The 20,199-nt window shown below is 45.9% G+C and overlaps 1 protein-coding gene across 21 annotated transcripts in view; it reads right to left on the bottom strand.

The window, feature by feature from the left end:
* Positions 1 to 20,199, bottom strand: part of CAMTA1 (calmodulin binding transcription activator 1) — a 975,709-nt gene that overhangs the window by 30,853 nt on the left and 924,657 nt on the right. For 9 of the 21 annotated variants that reach the window (XM_032758772.2, XM_058443996.1, XM_032758776.2 and 6 more), the window contains 5 exons: positions 6,222 to 6,373; positions 1,972 to 2,168; positions 1,501 to 1,579; positions 941 to 1,256; positions 29 to 552 (listed from right to left, as the gene is read on the bottom strand). In XM_032758772.2, the coding sequence (XP_032614663.1) occupies positions 29 to 552; positions 941 to 1,256; positions 1,501 to 1,579; positions 1,972 to 2,168; positions 6,222 to 6,373 (1,268 nt within the window). Of the gene's footprint in view, positions 1 to 28; positions 553 to 940; positions 1,257 to 1,500; positions 1,580 to 1,971; positions 2,169 to 6,221; positions 6,375 to 20,199 lie in introns of those variants that run through there. The other 12 variants (XM_032758778.2, XM_032758779.2, XM_058444002.1 and 9 more) reach the window with 3 other exon arrangements.

The following is a 20,199-nucleotide window of genomic DNA, read 5'->3' as shown; positions in this document are numbered from 1 at the left end:
GCGGGCTTACCCTGTCCCTGCTTTTTACCTGTATGTCATCCATGGGCTGGGCGCATTCTTCATTTTCTGCACTATCACGGTAGGACCCCAGCTCTGTATTCACCACCTCTCTGTTAGCCATCATCAGGACACTCATTGGTTCCCGTGGACGCACCTGTGAAGGTGCTGCCTCCTTTCCTACACTGGTCCCCTTCGGATTTCCAGTCACCTGTACTGTAGACACACCAATGTAAAGATCTTTGGAATTCCACTTTCCTACAGGCTGAGATCCAGAGGCTTGAAATGCTGCAGTCTCTGGAGTGGGAGGGGAGAGTTCCCGGCTGAAGTCCCTCACTCCTTCACTGGGGCTGAGTGTCTCGGGGACAGACTGCTTAGAACTAGGGCTTTGCTTCCTGATATTTGGCTCTTCCAGACTCAGTGCAGTGGGAAGCAGCTTCTCCTGCCTTGTCTGGAAGTACTCAGGGTTCAATTTATGCTTTTTGGGAGCCGGATAATCTTTGTGGCTCTCACTGCTGTAGTAATTAGAGGGTTCAGAACGAGGTCTTCTCAGCTCTGAAAAGTACAGTAGAAAGGATAGTCAGGACAGGAGATACAACTAGGAATCCTCAAGAATCAACACTTTCTCTATGCCTGAGAGACACAAAGTGCAAAGCCGGAACTCAAGACACGCCCCTAACATTTAAATATCCCCAGTAGCATACATCAGATTCAGATCATCCTCCTCCAAAATTATGTACTTCTTTCATGAACATAGAACTTTTGCTACTTTCTTCTGTACTGGGGGAGGGGGGAGCACTAGGCATTATTAAAGAAAAATCAGAAACATTAACAAAAAATCTGAACTGTATGTGACTATCTTATGGACTTTGCTGAGGGCAGCTGCATGAAAGCAAACGGGATCTCTGTCAAGCTCTGAGATGTCATGATTCTGAATTCTTACCTGGGTTGGTGCTTGCAATAACAGTGACTCCCTTGGGTATTTCTGGAGAGCTGATAGCTTCGCTGTGCCACTGGGCCATCCAGCTCTCTGTGCTGGGCTCTTCACTTGCAGGACAGTGGATTCTGGGGTTCTGTCCCAGCTGAGCCTGCTCATCTCTCTGCAGGTGCTCCAGACACTCTGCTAATTTCACATGACCCCGTGACCTGGCAATTCCCAAAGGCAGCCTTCCTAGAGAGTCAGGAATTGAGATGGCCCGACGGTCCCACTTGTACAGCACGACGGCAGCTTCCAAGTGCCCTAGGGCACACGCCCACATCTAGAAGACAGGGAGACACAGCAAGCGTTCTCAATCGGAGGTCAAGACCAGACCTGACTTTTGCCATTGCTGCCAAATGACAAACTGGTCCTTGCTGGCAATCTCAGTGGGGCCACTGAAGATTCCCATCCCAAAGTATCTCCAAAACATGCCATGTGTCAGCAAGAGACAACGGTGGGAGCCAGGCAAATCCTATGCCACACTGGAAGAACGGTGAGGGGGGCTACAGGAACCCATTCCTTACCAGAGGAGTACAGGAGAAGTGGTCCACATTCAAGGGGTCAACTTCCAGTTCCAGGTCAATGCTATCCGCGTGCTTTGTACTATAAGGGAGAGCACCAGAAATTACCACACTATTCATCACCGTTAAAAGGAAACACCAGAATATTATAAAACCCCACCAAGATGAAACCCAGCTGGGCATACAAGATCCCCATGGTGAAGAAACAGAGAGTCCCAGGGCAGTGTGGACGCTCCATTTGGCTAAGGGTCCAAAGAAAATAACAAGTCCAACATTTAATTCTTATCTTTCTGGGTATTTCTTGGGAAGAAGTTCATAAAACTCCCTTGGAAACTGTCCAAGGAGAACGCCCTTTGCTCACTGGCTATAAAGCGGACTGAACGGGTAGATTTCTTCCACGGGTGGCAGTGCTCAGGAAGAATGTGAGCGAGGACGTGGGAGGCTGACCCCTAGCCAGCTGCACCACAGCCTTACCGCCATTTGATGAGGGTCTGGATTAGGGTGGCATAGCCCTGGGCAGCGGCCAGGTGGAGGAGGGTCATTCCGCGGAAAGTCTTTGAGTGGATCAAGTGCTTGGACTTCGCCCAGCAGGCTCGGCTCATCATCTTCTCGCATACCACGACCACACGGCTCTCAAAACAGCTCCCCAAGGCCCCAGTCCCAGAAGCACACTGTCACGAAAAAGCGCACGTTACAACCTCAGGACTAAAGGCCCTCGACCCCATCAGCGCTTCGATGTAGGGGAAACAAATGCTTTACGATCAGAAACTCACAACGGAAAACATAAAACACTGAAAATAAAGAAACATTGGCTGGGCATGCTGGCTCATGCCTAAAATCCTAGCACTTTGGGAGGCCGAGGTGGGAGGATTGCTCGGGAGTTCGAGACCAGCCTGGGCAACATGGTGAGACCCTGTCTCTACAAAAAGTACAAAATTTAGGCTGGGCATGGTGGCTCATGCCTGAAATCCCAGCACTTTGGGAGGCTGAGGCGGGCAGATCACATGCAGTCAGGAGTTCCGGACCAGCCTGGCCAACCCTAACCCTAACCCCATGTCTACTAAAAATACAAAAATTAGCCAGGCGTGGTGGTGGGTGCCTATAATCCCAGCTACTCGGGAGGCTGAGGTGGGAAGATCACCTGAGCCTGGAGAGGTCGAGGCTATAGTGAGCTGTGATCGCGCCACTGCACTCCAGCCTGGGTGACAGAGCGAGACCTTGTCTCAAACAACAACAACAACAAAAAAACCCAAGCCCCCAAGAACCATCCATGAAATTGAGACTAGAATGTGCTTAGCTTCAGCTCAGTAGCGCTTCTCTGAAGTCCACCGCTCTGAAGACACGAGTCTATCTATTAGGGCTGACACTCTGATTAGGAACTTCATGCCAATTCTTCTTGGGGAAAGTGTACACAGCCTTAAAAAAAAAAAGTGGTTCTAGCCTTCCTGTAGGCAGTAAACTGCTGTGAGACAGTGGAGCAGAGTAGCTTTCCTAATGTTTCCACTGGCGGGTATAGCGGCTCTTTCACTCTCTTGCTTCTTCTTCTTTTTTTAATTTTTTTTTTTTTGAGACAGAGTCTCGCTCTGTCACCCAGGCTGGAGTGCAGTGGCATGATCTTGGCTCACTTCAACCTCTGCCTCCTAGGTTCAAGCGATTTCTAGCTAATTTTTGTATTTTTAGTGGAGATGGTGTTTCACCATATTGGCCAGGCCGGTCTCAAACTCCCAACCTCAAGTGATCTGCCCGCCTCAGCCTCCCAAAGTGCTAGGTTTACAGGCATGAGCCACCGCGCCCAGCTTCTTGCTTCTTCTGAAGGAGAATTAGATCACTTAGATGCGGATTGTTTTTTCCTTAAAGTAATGACTAAAAGTATCCAATAATAATCCAGTCCTTTGTGTAAAGTAAAAAGGATACTGAGAAAAACATTTAGAGATCTTGAAATTTAAGTGTATTAATAACAATAAGGGCTATAGGAAAGAGAAGTTTACTAATTTTAACCACATGGGTTACTTCCTATGAACCAGTTGTAACGGAAGAAAAATAAAATCAAAGTAACTTCAACAGCTTATCTGAGTCTCTGTGATAGCAGTTTTATGTTTAACACTCCCCCAAATAAATGGCACTTCTAGGCTAATTTGTATCTCTGGTGTTATTTAAAAAGCACTTTTTTTTTTCTGGCAATAAACTCCATAAGCTTTACTTACTACAGAAATACTATGGCTCCTCACTGATTTTTATTTTTAAATGTGGAAAAATGCCTCCCAAAATAAAAAAGGCAGATGATGGGATTGTTATCTCAGCCTCATCAAAGCTGTAAAAACACCTACAGGAGGCCGGGCGCGGTGGCTCACGCCTGTAATCTCAGCACTTTGGGAGGCCGAGACGGGCGAATCACGAGGTCAGGAGATCAAGACCATCCTGTCTAACATGGTGAAACCCCGTCTCTACTACATATACAAAAAATTAGCCGGGCGTGGTGGCGGGTGCCTGTAGTCCCAGCTACTCGGGAGGCTGAGGCAGGAGAATGGCGTGAACCCGGGAGGCGGAGCTTGCAGTGAGCTGAGATCGCGCCACTGGACTCCATCCTGGGCAACAGAGCGAGACTCTGTCTCAAGAAAACAAAAAACAAAAAAAACACCTACAGGAGCAGAGTTAGGTGATCCCAACATGCCGCAAACTGACCTTGACTCAAAAGGCCAAGGCACAGCCATTCTACACGCACCGGACACATTCATGAGCACATGGAAATGGCCAGAGTGAACGAAACGGGAATTTTTTTTTTTTTTGTATTAAACAAAAACAGCCATGTCTCTATCCTGCATGGCAAACACAGACGTTTACTGAAGGCAACTTAAACTGATGAAAGGATATTCAGTAGTGGTTAATATGGGATGAGATTCTAGGCCAGTTGCGTAGAGTTTGAGCCAGTTGCACAGTGGTTGAGCTTTAAAATGACATTACATACCATTCCTTTTATGCCACTTTTGTTGGTGAAAGGAAAAGTATTTTAAGGAGATCTCTTATGTGAGCCATGAGGTAAATTAAACAATGATTACTTCTTTTATAAAACTCAGTACTATCGGCCGGGCATGGTGGCTCATGCCTGTAATCCCAGCACTTTGGGAGGCTGAGGCGGGCAGATCACCTGAGGTCGCGAGTTTGAGACCAGCCTGACCAACGTGGAGAAACCCCATCTCTACTAAAAATACAAAATTAGCCGGGCGTGGTGGCCCATGCCTATAATCCCAGCTACTCAGGAGGCTGAGGCTGGAGAATCGCTTGAACCCGGGAGGCGGAGGCTGCAGTGAGCCGAGACTGTGTCACTGCACTGCAGCCTGGGCGACAGAGCAAGACTTCATGTCAAAAAGAAAAAAAAGAAGCCTATCTTAGCCTTAATAATATTTTACTGTGTGCCAAGTCGTTTCTTTCCTGCTGATTTCTGAAGACAGGGGAGCAATATGAAAACGTGAGGAGGAAGGAGGCTAGCTTTTTTGGGTGTGGCATATGATGCTCTTTTAACCTATTATTATTTAAAATATGACTAAACTTGATATTTATGAGGTTCATAAAACCAAAAATATTCACCTAAAAACTTAACCGTGTAAAGGAAATCGTCATTTATCTTGAAGAGAAAGAGGGGGCATTATTTGAGGTTTTTTTTGGCAACGACTGAGTAGTGGAGATAAGAAATACCATCAGTTCCTTTAAATTTATCTCTAGGGTCCCCTGAAAAATAATTTCTCCCTGGGAAACTTCCCCAAAATGAACTTCCTAAATGAAATGTATATAAAGCCTTCAAGACCAATGGGACTCTGAAACAATGTTTGGTAATTTACTTGTACTTGGCAATATCATACATTCTTCATGGAACTTACAGAAAGTTTGTGAAAGACATTGTAATGTATAATGTCATTCTACACTGAATCATTACATAAACACTTTCTCTGGGCTCTTTTCATACTGACCTTGAGTTTATAAAAGGCTTATGAATTACTGAATTCAATTATGTTTTATACCTATACTTAAGATAGGGATAAAATACAGAATAGAAAGTAGGAAGATTCTAAATTAACTCTGAACCCTAGCAGATCTAAGTCACCATCTGGCCTTTTTTTTTTTTTTTTTGAGACAGGGTCTTATTCTGTTGACCAGGTCAGAGTGCAGTGGAGTGATCATGGCTCATTGCAGCCTCAACCTCCCGGGCTCAGGTGATCCTCCCACTTCAGCCTCCTGAGTAGCTGGGACCACAGGGATGTACCACCACGCCTGGCTAATTAAAAAATTTTTTTTTGTATAGAGACAGGGTCTCAGTATGTTGCCCAGGCTGGTCTTGAACTCCTGGGCTCAAGCAATCCTCCCGTCTTGGCCTCCTACAGAGCTGGGATTATAGGCGTGAGCCACCACGCCCAGCCGGCCTCTATTTTTCAACTGGTTGTCCTTAACTCCCACTGCCCTGTAATTTAGTAGCGAATTCTGAGATTAATAGAAATAACTTAAGGATTAGGGGGGTAAACAACTGAGAAGCTCCACATTCCAAGGCTTCTTCCATACTGCACAGATTATAATGCTTAAAAGCACAGGTACCATAAAGTACTCCCTCAGGCCTTCTGCCTGAATCCAGGGATAGCATCAGCAGCAGAGAAGAGGGCTGTGATCCATCCACTGCCTCGCCAATCCATAAACATGAAGCGAAATGGGAGCTGACCATCAGCACCGCCTCGTACCTGCGCCTGGCTCCCTCCATTCCCGCTCCCGCTGCCGCCTCCACTGCTGCCGCCTCCGCTCGCCTGTTTGTGCTGCTGGGACCCCGTCATCTCAGCCATCCTCCTCTCCATCTGCTCCAGTCGTTCCAGGATGGACATCCTGAACTGGTTATCTAGGGCAGAACAGGAGGAAGAGTGAGGTTGTGTTCTGGAAGAAAAGCAGTCAACATGTGGCCTCGCCAGCCTTGCGGGACCAGCATCCAAATGCTGTCCGTAACTTCACCAAACCAGAGAGGTCTCTGCAGGCCAGAATTCCCCAGCACGATCGTGAGTCTGTCACCTCACACAGGATGGTGGCATCTTCAGCAGCCCAAAGTTCTCGGATAAAAGACCAGAAAATCTCTTTTTGTCAAAGATCAAAAAGAGGTTCAGGTTCCTGGCCCCCAGTTTCTTTGTCAAATTCCCCAGTGGAAACCCTGACATGAGATCTGGTAGAGAGCCCTCCAGAGCAAGCAAAATAAATAAATACAATTTAAATTAAACTAGTAGAAGAAAGCAATCACGGCAAGAAAGGAAGGTATGTTAGACAAAAACAACAACAACAAAAAAAAAAACAGGGGGAGTCTATCTTTTACCAAAACACTGAGTTTTTATAAACAAATTTTCTTAAAACTTTATTTCCTGAGCCAAGCTCTAGCTTTTATAATTTATTTCAGGAATAGCATCATTCAGTGCCTGAGACTATTACACCCTTTTTTGTTTTGAGACAGTCTCACGTTGTTGCCCAGACTGGAGTGCAGTGGTGTGATCTAGGCTTACCTGCAACTTTCACTTCCCAGGTTCAAGCCGTCCTCCCACCTCAGCCCCCCGAGTAGGTGGAACCATAGGTGTGCACCACCATGCCCAGCTAATTTTTGTTTTTGTTTTTGTTTTTGTAGAGATGGAGTTTCACCACGTTGCCCAGGTTGGTCTCGAACTCCTGGGCTCAAGGAATCAAAGTGCTGGGATTACAGGCGTGAGCCACCGCACCCAGCCACATTTCTTTTTTTTTTTTTTGAGACAGAGTCTCGTGGTGTCGCCCAGGCTGGAGTACAATGGCGCAATCTCGGCTCACTGCAACCTCTGCCTCCTGGGTTAAAGCGATTCTCCTGCCTCAGCCTCCCAAGTAGCTGGGACTACAGACGCCTGCAGCCACACCTGGCTAATTTTTGTATTTTTAGTAGAGATAGGGTTTCACTATGTTGGCCAGGCTGGTCTTGAACTCCTGACCTCGTGATCTGCCCACCTCAGCCTCCCAAACTGCTGGGATTACAGGCATGAACCACTGCGCCCAGCCCCACATGTCTCATCAGAGACAAACATAAATAGGTACTTCACTTCTACATCAGAGAAATAACAGGAATTACTGTTGGAGCTAGGATTGAAACTCAAAGAGAAAACACGTTGTGATTCTGTACCACTTTACTAAGATTAGAACACGTCTCTCCACATTCCTGCATTTACACACACGTGCGTGCACACACAAGCACACACGTTAGAACTGGGTCACCTATCCATGTACATAAGAGGAGTTAAATCGATGTTAAAATCAATCATGCCCATACTCGCTTCATATATCTATCTATATATATACTTATATGTCATAATATATGACATATACATCATATATATGTTAAATATTATATATATAGAGAGAGAGAGAGAGAAAGAAAGAGAGAGACTTTGAGATGGAATCGCACTCTGTTGCCCAGGCTGGAATGCAGTGGCATGATCTTGGCTCACTGCAACCTCTGCCTCCTGGGTTTAAGTGATTATCCTTCCACAGCCACCCGAGTAACTGGGACTACAGGCACGTGCCACCATGCCCAGCTAAAATTTTTTGCATTTTTAGTAGAGACAGGGTTTCACCATGTTGGCCAGGCTGGTCTTGAACTCCTGACCTCAAGTGATCTGCCCGCCTCAGCCTCCCAAAGTGCTGGGATTACAGGCGTGAGACCCCGCGCCTGGCCACACTTCACAAATTTTAAGGAACACTGTGCCAAATATTCAATAAAAAAGAGGGGAGGTCTCTCCCTGCTCTAGCACAGGCAGACCTTGGTAAGTGAAGAAGACAGGATAATGTAATAAGGAGGGATGGGATGGGGACAGAGTTTACATAAGTCAGGAAAGGTAACACTTCGAGTTTAATCAGAATGATGAGAAGGAGCCAAACATGTCCAAAACTGAGGCCTGGTAATAGCACATGCAAAGGCCCTGGGGCAGGGCTTTCAGGGAGCAGAAGACCAGGTGGCTGGAGCACAGAGGGAGGGAGAGCAGGAGACAACAGAGCTGGAGGTGTGCAGGAGCCAGACAGTGAATGGCTGTGCAGAGCCCTGGCTCTGCCATATAATTGCTGTGTAGCTTTGAACTTAGAACAAAACCTTTCATGCCTCCGTTTCCTCAACCCTTAAATGGGGACAGTAGTTATACCTACCTCAGAGGGCTGTTAATCTATGTAAGTGCTCAGAACATGATAAATCCTAGGTTAGTGTGCTTGCCATCACCATCATATTTAGACAAACGAAGTCAATGTCTGTGGAAGCTGACTGAACAGCTGTGACCACATATTTCTCCTCCAACTGTTGAGAACATAACTATTTTCAAAATACAGTCATCTGAATCATGCAAAGGGATAATCTGGAGAAGAAATATTTTATCACCACTCCTTACCATCCTGACTATAAATTCCAAGACTAGTGAGCAAAGCGTACGGCGGTTCCATGTGACAGAAAACAACAGGCAGAGATAGCACTCACAGAATGCTTCCTGCACACCAGGCACCACTGCGTCACTGTGCATATATTAACTCATCTACCCTTCACAACCATCATGTGAGGTAGGTGTTATTATCCTCATTTTCCAGATGAGAAAACTAAGGCACATGGAGATAACCCATCTGTCTGGCCCCAGGGCTGGGAGTATAACCAGATATGCCAAGAAGAAGGAAGGGTGATGGGAAGAGAAGATGCACAGGCATGAGGCAGCCTTACCAGAAGGAGACAATATTCTCACTCTCCAGAAAGCTTAGCTCTACTCAAAAGACAGTCAATACACAGTCAGCAGTTCAGTCCTCACTTCAGATCAAACTGATTTTACTTTACTAAAACACAAAAGCAAGAGGAAGCCTGCTTTTTAAGAATCTTGATATTATTTTCTGACCGGGCACGGTGGCTCACACCTGTAATCCCAGCACTTTGAGAGGCTGAGACAGATCACTTGAGGTCAGGAGTTCAAGACCAGCCTGGCCAACATGGTGAAACCCAGTCTCTACTAAAAATACAAAAAAGCTAGCTGGGTGTGGTGGTGTACGCCTGTAGTCCCAGCTACTCAGGAGGCTGATGCAGGAAAATCGCTTGAACTCAGGAGGTGGAGGTTACAGTGAGCCGAGATGGCACCACTGCACTCCAGCCTGGGTGACAGAGTGAGACTCTGTCTCAAAAAAAAAAAAAAAAAAAAGATTCCTCATATTATTTTCTAACAAACTACTTCCAGGAACAACGATGCAAGAAAGATACTTCCTCTTTTAAAGCGAAAAATAACATCTTCCTTCCAATTGCACAACTATGGATGGACAGACACAGGCAGACTTGGAGGATCCCGCCGCTAAGTGTCTCACTCAGTGGCAACTCCCCGCAGGGAAGTAACTGAATACACGCTGTGTGGGGTAACCTGCACACGGCCCTTCTCATCCTGTGACCACCAGCAGAAAACACAAGATGATTACAGAGGTGGTGCTGGTGTCCTTACCCCAGATGCCATGCCTCTCCGTTAGAAACCTGAAATCTTGCAGATCACAGGTCTCTTCCATCTCAAGTCTAAGAAGTTGACTCTTCAGTTAGAGTTCAGTTCCAAGCAGCATGGCAGTTGCCCTTTGCGGGATATTATAAACTCCCCTGCTCATTCCTAATGCTGCTAAGCCAGACAACCGTTTTTCTCGGAACCTATTCAGAGACCGTCATGCATCCCATTGAAATGACTTGACTGAATTTTAAACCTCCATAGCCACAGATCTGTGATTTCTTCTGCAAGTCTACAAATCTTGCATCTGGTTAACGAGTTTTCAGTATCCATTTCACTTGTTCCAGAGCACTCTGGAACCAATCTGCAACTGAGTGGCCAAGATCAACATCCTGTAGCAGACAAAGGGGCAGAAAAGCACCAAAGGCGCTCTCTGAGCTGTGGTCAGCCTGGAGCGAGCCTGCCTGCTGCCCGTGGAGGTGGATTTGTGCTGCAGTGCGCTGCAGTGCAGTCCCCGCATCAGCTGTCCCCTGCCCATCCCCCTGCCAAGCACAGACACTGCAGAAACAGACCTTCCCTGACATCACTGAGTCAGGCCCTGCCCACGGCATCGCCCGGTCAACCCCTCCAACAGTCACAGTGACTCTGTGTGTGCCACAGAGGTGACCGGCTTTTGTTCCCCAGCTGCATTCCCTGTTGCTATGCCATGAGTGCATGATATTAAGCTGCTCTGAGAAGCACTTCATGAAAATACTCAGAAGCAATTATGCGCCTCTTAACAAAATCATATCATGCATAACGGCATCTCTGAGCCTCTCAATTCCAAAGGGGAAGGGAGTGATAATTAAAATAAAAAACCAATCTCAAATGCAAATGACTGAGCTGGCACCCAGGGAGTGAGGTCTGAGGTCAGCTGAACTGTGCTGCTCAAGTTCAGAGAGACTTTCTCCTCACATGTCCTTTGCTCTGCACAGGGGCAGGGCCCAGCTCTTGGGGTTGTAAGGCTTAGATGGATACAATGATGGTCTTTACATCTCCACACTAGCAAACCAAAAGCAACACCTTTATGCTTATTTTGGTTTTACAGCTTTATCAGGATAATTAAAACACTGTGAAATATTTGGCAAATTGAGAGCTGTGCATTGCTTTTACTGTATGCTGTGTGTGATTACGGGATACAGGGAATATAATTACTTAGAAGCAAAGAAGAATTTCTGATTATATTAGAGTAAAAAAGTACATTTGAAAGATTCACTTATTCATGCACAAATATTCACTGGAGCACCTACTATGTACCAGGCAGTAGGGAGTACTTAGAACAGCAGTAAAAATATCCTTGCCCTCTTTTGTTGACCAACAGGTAATTTCTGCAGCCCGAACAAACCTGGAGTTTTAAATTAATACAAGGCAGAGGCCGGGTGTGGTGGCTCACACCTGTAATCCCAGCACTTTGGGAGGCCGAGGCGGGTGGATCAAAAGGTCAGGAGATCGAGACCATCCTGGCTAACATGGTGAAACCCCTGTCTCTACTAAAAACACAAAAAATTAGCCGGGCGTGGTGGCGGGCGCCTGTAGTCCCAGCTACTCAGGAGGCTGAGGCAGGAGAACCCGGGAGGTGGAGCTTGCAGTGAGCCGAGATCGCACCACTGCACTCCACCCTAGGCGATAGAGCGAGACTCCATCTCAAAAAAAAAAAAAAAAAAAAAAAAAAAAGTAATACAATGCAGAGAAAGGCGAGTAGGAATAATGCATAGATTTAGGCAGCTGATGACTTTGGTCCTAGTTCTCACCCATGATGCTTAAAACAAAGACAACAGGGTCAGCTTTGAGGGCTTCCAAGTGGATGTCCTTAGGACAGTCTGAGTGGAGCAGCTGAACTACTCCATCAGGAGAAAATTCTGCACAGAAGGAAAGTTACAAGTGTAAGTTTCCATGGGCACATGAGGCTCAGAGGTGGCTCAAGGCCACAGGAGGCTCCAGAGGTCCCAGCAAAGAAAGCCAGCTGCTCTAGCTCCGCTTCCTGCCTGGCAGTTCTGAGATTTTTAGTTCTTATCCTGAAATATTAGGCTATATCCGTCGCACCGGAAGAACAAGTTCCTGCTTCATCACAGAACAGACACTCTGTATTTGCTGCGGCAAGTGAAGTCTGGGCAAGGGTATGGAAAAGAGGTGCACAGAGGCCTGTTTGTAGTAACACAGCTTGGCCTCCTGTTGAAGACATGAGGATGACAGACACATAATCCAGAGACAGACACAACCACTCTAAGCATTTCACCCAAGAAAATAAAAATTTACATAACATTTCTACATATACATGCTTCGTAAAAAACAGTATAAAGAGCCACCTACTTAGAGCCTTCTAGGTATCAATATAAACTTCACCAAAGTTAGTTGCAATGATACCCTACCTTCAAGTGGGAAAAATGGTAGAACTTTTGCGGCCACATAGAAGGCTATAAATAAATACATATAGTTTCTGTCCTGCGGGGTGTATAGGTGAATGTTAGACCCAGAACTACACTGAGCTATCAGCCATGTCCTCCCCAGCGAAACTATAAACTTTCTGAGGGCATGGAAGAGCAGGGCAGAGTAGGAAAAGGCAAAAGCAAAAAAAATCCTTTGACAGACAAGGAAGTATCAAATGATACAAAATAAAGTGTCAATTGGGCTGAGGCTCCCTAACTCTTAACCTCCCTGGGTAAGTCCCATAACTCCTGGATCTAAAGACTCAGGCAAAGTGAGCTCTGAATAATGTCTTACTTCTGGTGCAGAACCTCTGGGTGTGAGTCTCAGCTTCCCTTCCAGTGGCAGTCTCTGCGCGTGACCCACCTGCCTGTTCCCTGCTAGAGGCCGTGTGCTGTGAGTCTGTGTGTGTGACCTACCCGCCTGTTCCTGGCTGGAGGCCGTGTGCCGTGAGCCTGTGTGTGTGACCCACACGCCTGTTCCTGGCTGGAGGCCGTGTGCTGTGAGTCTGTGTGTGTGACCCACCCACCTGTTCCTGGCTGGAGGCTGTGTGCTGTGAGTCTGTGTGTGTGACCCACCTGCCTGTTCCTGGCTGGAGGCTGTGTGCTGCCCTAGATGGGGGCTTCTGCTCATCCCAGTGACCATTCCTCTAGACCAGAGGTTCTCAAACTTTAGGAGGGCTTCTTAAGACAGACTGCTGGGCCCTATTCCCAGAGTTTTGGTCCAGCAGGTCTGAGTGAGACCCAGAAGTTGCATTGCTAACAAGGTCCCAGGCAGTGCTGATGCTTCTGGTCTAGGGCCACAATTCAAGAACTGCTGCCCTAAGACCCTGGCCTGTTTCCACAGTAAAAGAATGACTCCTCTCTCCTTCACCCAAGTGCCTGTTAAAGAATGATCCCAGAACCACCTGCTCAAACAGAAGCAGAGACTCCTACCCAGCATGGGTACGTGAGGCATCACCTCATGTGAACTGTGCCAGAGCCATCCACAGTAGCTCTGTCGACAATAACTGGGTGCACATTTTCTTCTCAAGCACCCCACCAACTCAGACCAGGCAATACTTGAAAACGATTTAAAACCTAGCCACCTGCACTGCTGTCTGCAATGGATCAAGTACTCCTCTGCCATTCCCATTGCATCTGACCTCTTTATTACTTTGTCCTTTACTCAGCTGACAACATGGGCTGTCTTTCCAGGTGTCTGTCTCCGCCTCTCATGTTTCTCTAAAGCAGTCTATTTTCCTGAATGGTTCCAGGGAATGAGGAAGGACACATTCACCTTCATGCAGTAGTTCCTTCCTGCTACCTTCCAGACATGCACGCGTATGTAAATCCCCGGACAAAAACTCAGTCATTCTGATGGCTTTTGTAGCAACCGTCTGGCTCATGATTCATTCAAAGCTTCTCTTCATGAACCTCTTCTCCCTGCACTCCTTTTTTGTGGAAGCAGCAGTTTTAGCTTGGGCAGCTCTGAGACAGTGCAAAGAACACTGGAGTAGAAATAAGAGCCCCAGGTTTAATCCTGTCACTGTGTGACTTTGGAAAAATAATTCCCACTTTGCACCTCAATTTTCTCATCTGTAAAATGGGGATATTTACATATATCTCTCTCTTCTTGTTTGTGAGGATGAAATAAACTAATACATGCAATCTTTTTTTTTTTTTTTGAGACAGAGTCTCTGTCGCCCAGGCTGGAGTGCAGTGGTGCCATCTCGGCTCACTGCAACCTCCACCTCCCGGGTTCATGCCATTCTCCTACCTCAGCCTCCCAAGTAGCTGGGAATACAGGCGCCCACCACCATGCCCGGCTAATTTTTTGTATTTTAATACAGATGGAGTTTCACCGTGTTAGCCAGGATGGTCTCGATCTCCTGACCTTGTGATCTGCCCACCTCGGCCTCCCAAAGTGCTAGGATTACAGGCGTGAGCCACCGCGCCCAGCCCATATATGCAATCTTTTGAAGGAATATGGCTCTGTTATGCCTGAGCTATTATTAGACTGGGGCCTTCTGCCCAGCCCCATCTATGGGAGCATGGTTAAAAAATTAAACATTTTTTTGAGTAATTTTAGATTTACAGATAAGTTGCAAAGATCGTAGAGTTCCCATATGCCCCTCACTCAGTTTCCTCTAACATGGTATCTTATGTAACCATGGCACATTTGTCAAAACCAAGAAACTAGTATTGGTATATTAGAGCCATTAACTAAAGACTTGAATCCGATTATAGCACTTTTTCTATGAATGTCCTTTTTTTGTTCCAGGATCTAACCCAGGATCCCGCATTGTGTTTAGTTTTGAAGTCTCCTTAGTGTCCTTGGATCTGTGACAGTTTCTCCATATTCCTTTACTTTTCAAGATTTTAACAGTTTTAGGCTGGGCGCAGTGGCTCGCGCCTGTAATCCCAGCACTTTGGGAGGCTGAGGCCAGTGGATCACCTGAGGTCAGGAGTTTGAGACTAGCCTGGCCAACATGGTGAAACCCGTCTCTACTAAAAATACAAAAATTAGTTGGGCGTGGTGGTGGGCACCTGTAATCATAGCTACTTGGGAGACTGAGGCAGGAGAGTTACTTGAACCCAGGAGGCAGAGGTTGCAGTGAGCCGAGATCACACCACTGAACTCCAGCCTGCCAATCTGGGGGACAGAGTGAAACTCCGTCTCCAAAAAAAAATTTAACAGTTTTGAAGAATACTGGTTAGGTACTTTGTAGACATCCCTCAATTTAGGTTTGCCTGGTGTTTTCCAATCCTTAGACTGGGTTTTGGGTTTTTAGGAAGAGTATCAGAGGTGAGGCGCCCTGCTCATCACATACAATCAGAGGGTACAATGATGTCCTGGTGAGGTCAGCCTCCATCATTTGGTTAAGGCAATGTTTGCTACATTTCTCTACTGTGAAGTTACAATTTTTCTCTTTCCAATCTTTGGAACTAAGTCACTAAGTCCAGTCCCAACAACAAGAGGGTAACTAAATTCCACCTCGCAGATTGGGGAGTATCTACATATATTATTTGGAGTTCTCCTGTAAGGAAGATTTGTCCTTATTTATTTATGTATTTAGTCAATCACTTACTTATATCAGTATGGACTCCTGTACATTTATTCTAAACTTTGGGTCACAATCTGATACTGTTATTTATTTTGTTGCTCCAAGTGTTCCAGCTTTGGTCATCAGGAGCTCTTTCCGGCTGACCCTTGTGCCCCTCTGACGTGCCCTCATCCTTTTTTCTTCCTTTTAGCACTTCTTTCCTTTCTGGCATTACAAGATGCTCCAGATTCATCTCTCATTTCCCCTGTGCCAATCCTAGAACTGTCCATTTCTCTAAGGAGTGGAGCTTTGGTTCTTTTTATTGGAGAATGGTATTTAGAAACGAAGATCTGGGTGCTGAGCGTTCATTGCTATTGAGGTATCACCGCTTCTAGGCCTTCTCGATGGGCAAAGCTAGGAAATATACGTATGTATAGTATCTATGTATGTACACTTATCTATAGTTATTTCTGTATCTACCTGTATACACACTAATGTAAACATGAGTTCCTACTGATGTCTCTGTGTCTAATACAGCACTGCAGTGTTTATTAGAGCCTTCTGAGGGTATTTTTTTTTAGAGCTGCGGTCTTGCTATGTTGCCCAGACTGGTCCTGAACTCCTGGCCTCAAGCTATCCTCCTGCCTGCCTCAGCCTTCCAAAGTGCTGCAATTGCAGGCATGAGCCACCATGCCCAGCTGGCATTTTAAAAATAGATCAAATGATGATGAAAGTAACTGTGTGTGTTACCTAGCTGTAATAAACTGATATATGAAATGCTGAAAAGAAACCTTATTGATATATTAAACTAAAAAAAAAAGAGACCTTCAGGTTTAATTCCTATATCTCAAAAGTATAAGCATAGGGTATAGTATAGTAGTATATTCATTTACCTTATTATACTTCAATTCTTAGTTTCCAACAATATTAGAAAGCATAAGCATAAATAGAAATAGACTCATAATCCCAGAATAGCTTTGAGTATTACAACGATCAAGAAGAAGATGAAAAAACTCTTGCAAACAATAACTGGCCCAAGGGTCAAGGAATGGTTAGTTGGGGCTTCAGATTCCCTTTTCTTTTGCCGAGTCGACCCCATCCTAGCCTCTCCATCAGGGCTGTTCCACGAAGTGTCACACAGCACAGTCATGGGACATCTTTTCCTCTTTCTCTGACAGGGATTCCTAACCTTCAAAGGGACTCACTTTAAAATGTCCCAAGTTAATATTCACTTAAATGTTTAAAATTCCTTAGCAATGTTTTAAAGACAGAGACAATTTCATGAAATCAGACACCCACAGTGTGTTCTAAGTTTAGAAGGGCTGGGATTTGCTGCTGTAAAAGTGGAGAATCCCGAGTGTCTGGGCGTCTGCTGTGAGTGAGAAAGTGTCTACGCCAGGAAACCAGCTCCTAGCCAGATTTCCCAGGCCCTCAGGCCCCAGCAGCACCTACTGCTTCCTCTAGATTTTACACAACTCACTTTCAATCTGCAAATCTAATCAGTTTTCCTGGTTGTACTGAGCAATACACCAGGGGGTGGTTCCTGATATTTTATCAGATAATTTAGTTTAAAAAATTAAGTCCCTCCTCTGGCCGGGCGTGGTGGCTCACACTTGTAATCCCAACACTTTGGGAGGCTGAGGTGGGCGGATCACCTGAGGTCGGGAGTTCAAGACCAGCCTGGCCGACATAGTGAAACCCCATCTCTAATAAAAATACACTGCACTCCAGCCCGGGCAATGGAGCGAGACTCTGTCTCAAAAATAAATAAATAAATAAAAATAAAGTAAAATAAATCCCTCCTCCTGAACATACAAAATAAAATGTAAACTCTTTGTTGTGACACAGAATGGACTGTTCTTTACCAACTATCCCAGGCTACGTTTATAGGATTCTCTCATAACTCAATGTTCTCCAAAATTCCTGGCTCACGACCAGGAATTTTACTTACCTCTGGGCCTCTGCCGAGGCCCAACCTTTCTCCTCATCCACCTGGTGAACTTCTTAACTCTTCAGAGTGTGGCTCAGACATCACTCCAATATTATTAATAATAATAATAGCAGCTACTGGACATCTACAGTAAGCCAGACATTCTACATGGATTATGTCTAATCCTCAAAACGACTCTGAAAGAAAGATTTTCCCCTTCATTTTCGGATGAGGAAGCTGATGCTAAGAAAATTTGTTACTTACCCAAGAGCATACCACTTGTAAATATCAGGGCAGAGATCTGAACACAGACTGGACTCCAGACCAGTGTTCTTTCTGCTGTGCCTGGTAAACCTTCCACATTTTGCCCTGGGTCCTAACAGCACTGAGCAAATGAAGGGATAGTTCGTTTCCTACGTGTCATTCCTGCTAGAGGCCAGAATGTGAGCTTTTTGAAAGCAGGGACCTTGTCTTGTATCCCTAGCACCATTCAGAAAGTCAGTGTGTGTGGAAAGGATTATTTTCTAATTTAAGCTCCTGGAAGCCTATTTATTGATGAGGTCATCCAAACTCTGGGGCAAGAACCCTGAGCAGCCTCCGCTCCCCACGGTGCAGTCCAGGTGGCTCATATACTACTGAGCAGCTTTATCACCTGTCCAGGGGCAAGAGAGGATGGTCAAAGTGATCCAAGGCCAGCAGAGCTGACTTGGAAAGCAAGTGTCTGCCCGGCTGGCTGCCATCTGCTTTAAGCTCAGGGAAGGAAACCACGCAGCTACAGTGAAGACTCTGGAAGCAAGGCTGGGAATGAGCTGACTTCTTCGCAGGCACACACTGGAACTTCCCAGCAGTGTCACTTTTCCATAGCCACTGAGTTTCGCATGAAAAATACCAACCCCTAACTTTGGCCTGGTGGCTCACACCTGTAATCCCAGCACTTTAGGAGGCTGAGGCGGGCGGATCACTTGAAGTCAGGAGTTTGAGACCAGCCTGGCCAATGTGGTGAACCCCGTGTCTCTACTAAAAATACAAAATTTAGCCAGGCACGGTGGTAGGTGCCTGTAGTCCTAGCCACTCAGGAGGCTGAGGCAGGAGAATTGCTTGAACCTGGGAGAGGGAGGTTGCAATGAGCCGAGATCGCACCACTGCACTCCAGCCTGGGCAACAAAGTGAGACTCTGCCTCAAAAACAAAACAAAACAAACAAACAAACAAAAACACCCAACCCCTAACTTTGAGATGTTCCCCCTTTTCAAGAGAAAAATGGACTATTTGGAATACAAATGACTGGCAGCCCCCCTCAATGAAAAGAGTGGCTTTCGTTAGTTACCAAGGTGTTTAACAAGTCAGCCAGGTTCAACTGTTGTATAAACATGAGGTTTCGATTGGGTTAAAGAAAAGAAACACCTTCTAGAACAGCCCCAGAAAGTGTCCATGAATATGAATGCCTGCACATCAGCTAATGAATAATATCGGCAAACATGAGAACTTGTTATTACGACTGCTGAGCTGAGCCACCTCAGGTCTTGTTGCCAGAGAAGAAAAAGTTTTGCCTTGGCAGGTAAGTGAATGAAGAAGTAATCGTCAAATACCATCTGCTATTTTAAAACACGTTATTTGTAGCTCAAGTACACATGTGCTCTCCCACTGCCATCCATCTCTCATTCCACTTACAGCCCTTGGCTGCCCTGGCAGGGAGAGCTGAGGAGGCAAAGGAGGCATGCCTGCAACTATTTCTGTAGAGCGCTGTGAGCGCTGCTTAGGAAGTCTCCTAAATTTTTTAGGAAGCTCAGAAGGACAGGGAAAATGAAGTCACTTAATTCCCTCCCAGAATAAATGGGGCCACGAGAGTATATTAAGCTGCTCCTCCCTGGCAAGCCGTTTAAGATGTCCAAGTGCAGAGGGAAGGGTAAGAGCCGGGTGGAGATAAGGCACAAACTGTACCACTCTGATTTTCCAAAGCAATGGCTAAATTTAGCCGTAGAAAAAACCGCCATACTCCACTTTTTAAAAACTCTCCGACGCTGTCTACCGAAACACTAGAGCTGGCAATGAGCAATGCTGCTTAGGCCTTCTCCATTTGTCATAATTCTGCATCCATATTTCTTCTTCCTGGTCTTTGTTTTACACTATCCCCATATTCAGTCTTGGGTTCATTAAGAAAAATCATTCAGGATGCTGCCAAAACAACGGACCAACAGTGATTAGACAAAATGTTACAAGGGCAGCAAAGCAAACGGACAATCACTTCTCATTTGAAATCTTTCAATACTAGAGTTAGGGGTGTCTCAGGGTGAAAATCTCAAACCTATTCTCCAAGGAACATTCAGGCAGCCACATCACAACACAGTCTCGGGCACCGACGGCACCTCCACCATGCAGGAGCCAACTCTGCTGTCAGTGAAGTAACAAATCCAACTAAAGACAAAGGTAGTAAAACTGCAGCTAATTAGCATGAAGCACAAAAGAGATTTGGAACTCCCATACAGATTCTGCACTCACCTTTAAAGAGTCTACAAAAGAGAAGAACATCTTAAAGTCAGCTAACTTTGCAGAAAGCAACAAGTTTGGAGCACACTGCCTCAACAGTTTCAGTGCACAGTGAAAATCAGAAATATTATAAACAAGAATTGAGACATTCTAAAGTAAGACTAGTGAAATGAATGCAGAAGAACGGAGAAAGCATATTACTCCTAAGACTAATGAGGTCTTGCCGGGCGCAGTGGCTCACGCTTGTAATCCCAGCACTTTGGGAGGCCGAGGCGGGTGGATCACAAGGTCAGGAGACCGAGACCACGGTGAAACCCC

This window comes from Hylobates moloch, unplaced genomic scaffold (genome assembly GCF_009828535.3).
Source record: "Hylobates moloch isolate HMO894 unplaced genomic scaffold, HMol_V3 SCAFFOLD_9, whole genome shotgun sequence".
NCBI classification, from domain to species: Eukaryota; Metazoa; Chordata; class Mammalia; order Primates; family Hylobatidae; genus Hylobates; species Hylobates moloch.
Note: the sequence above shows the minus strand (reverse complement) of the source record. Positions and strands in the feature narration are given on the sequence as shown.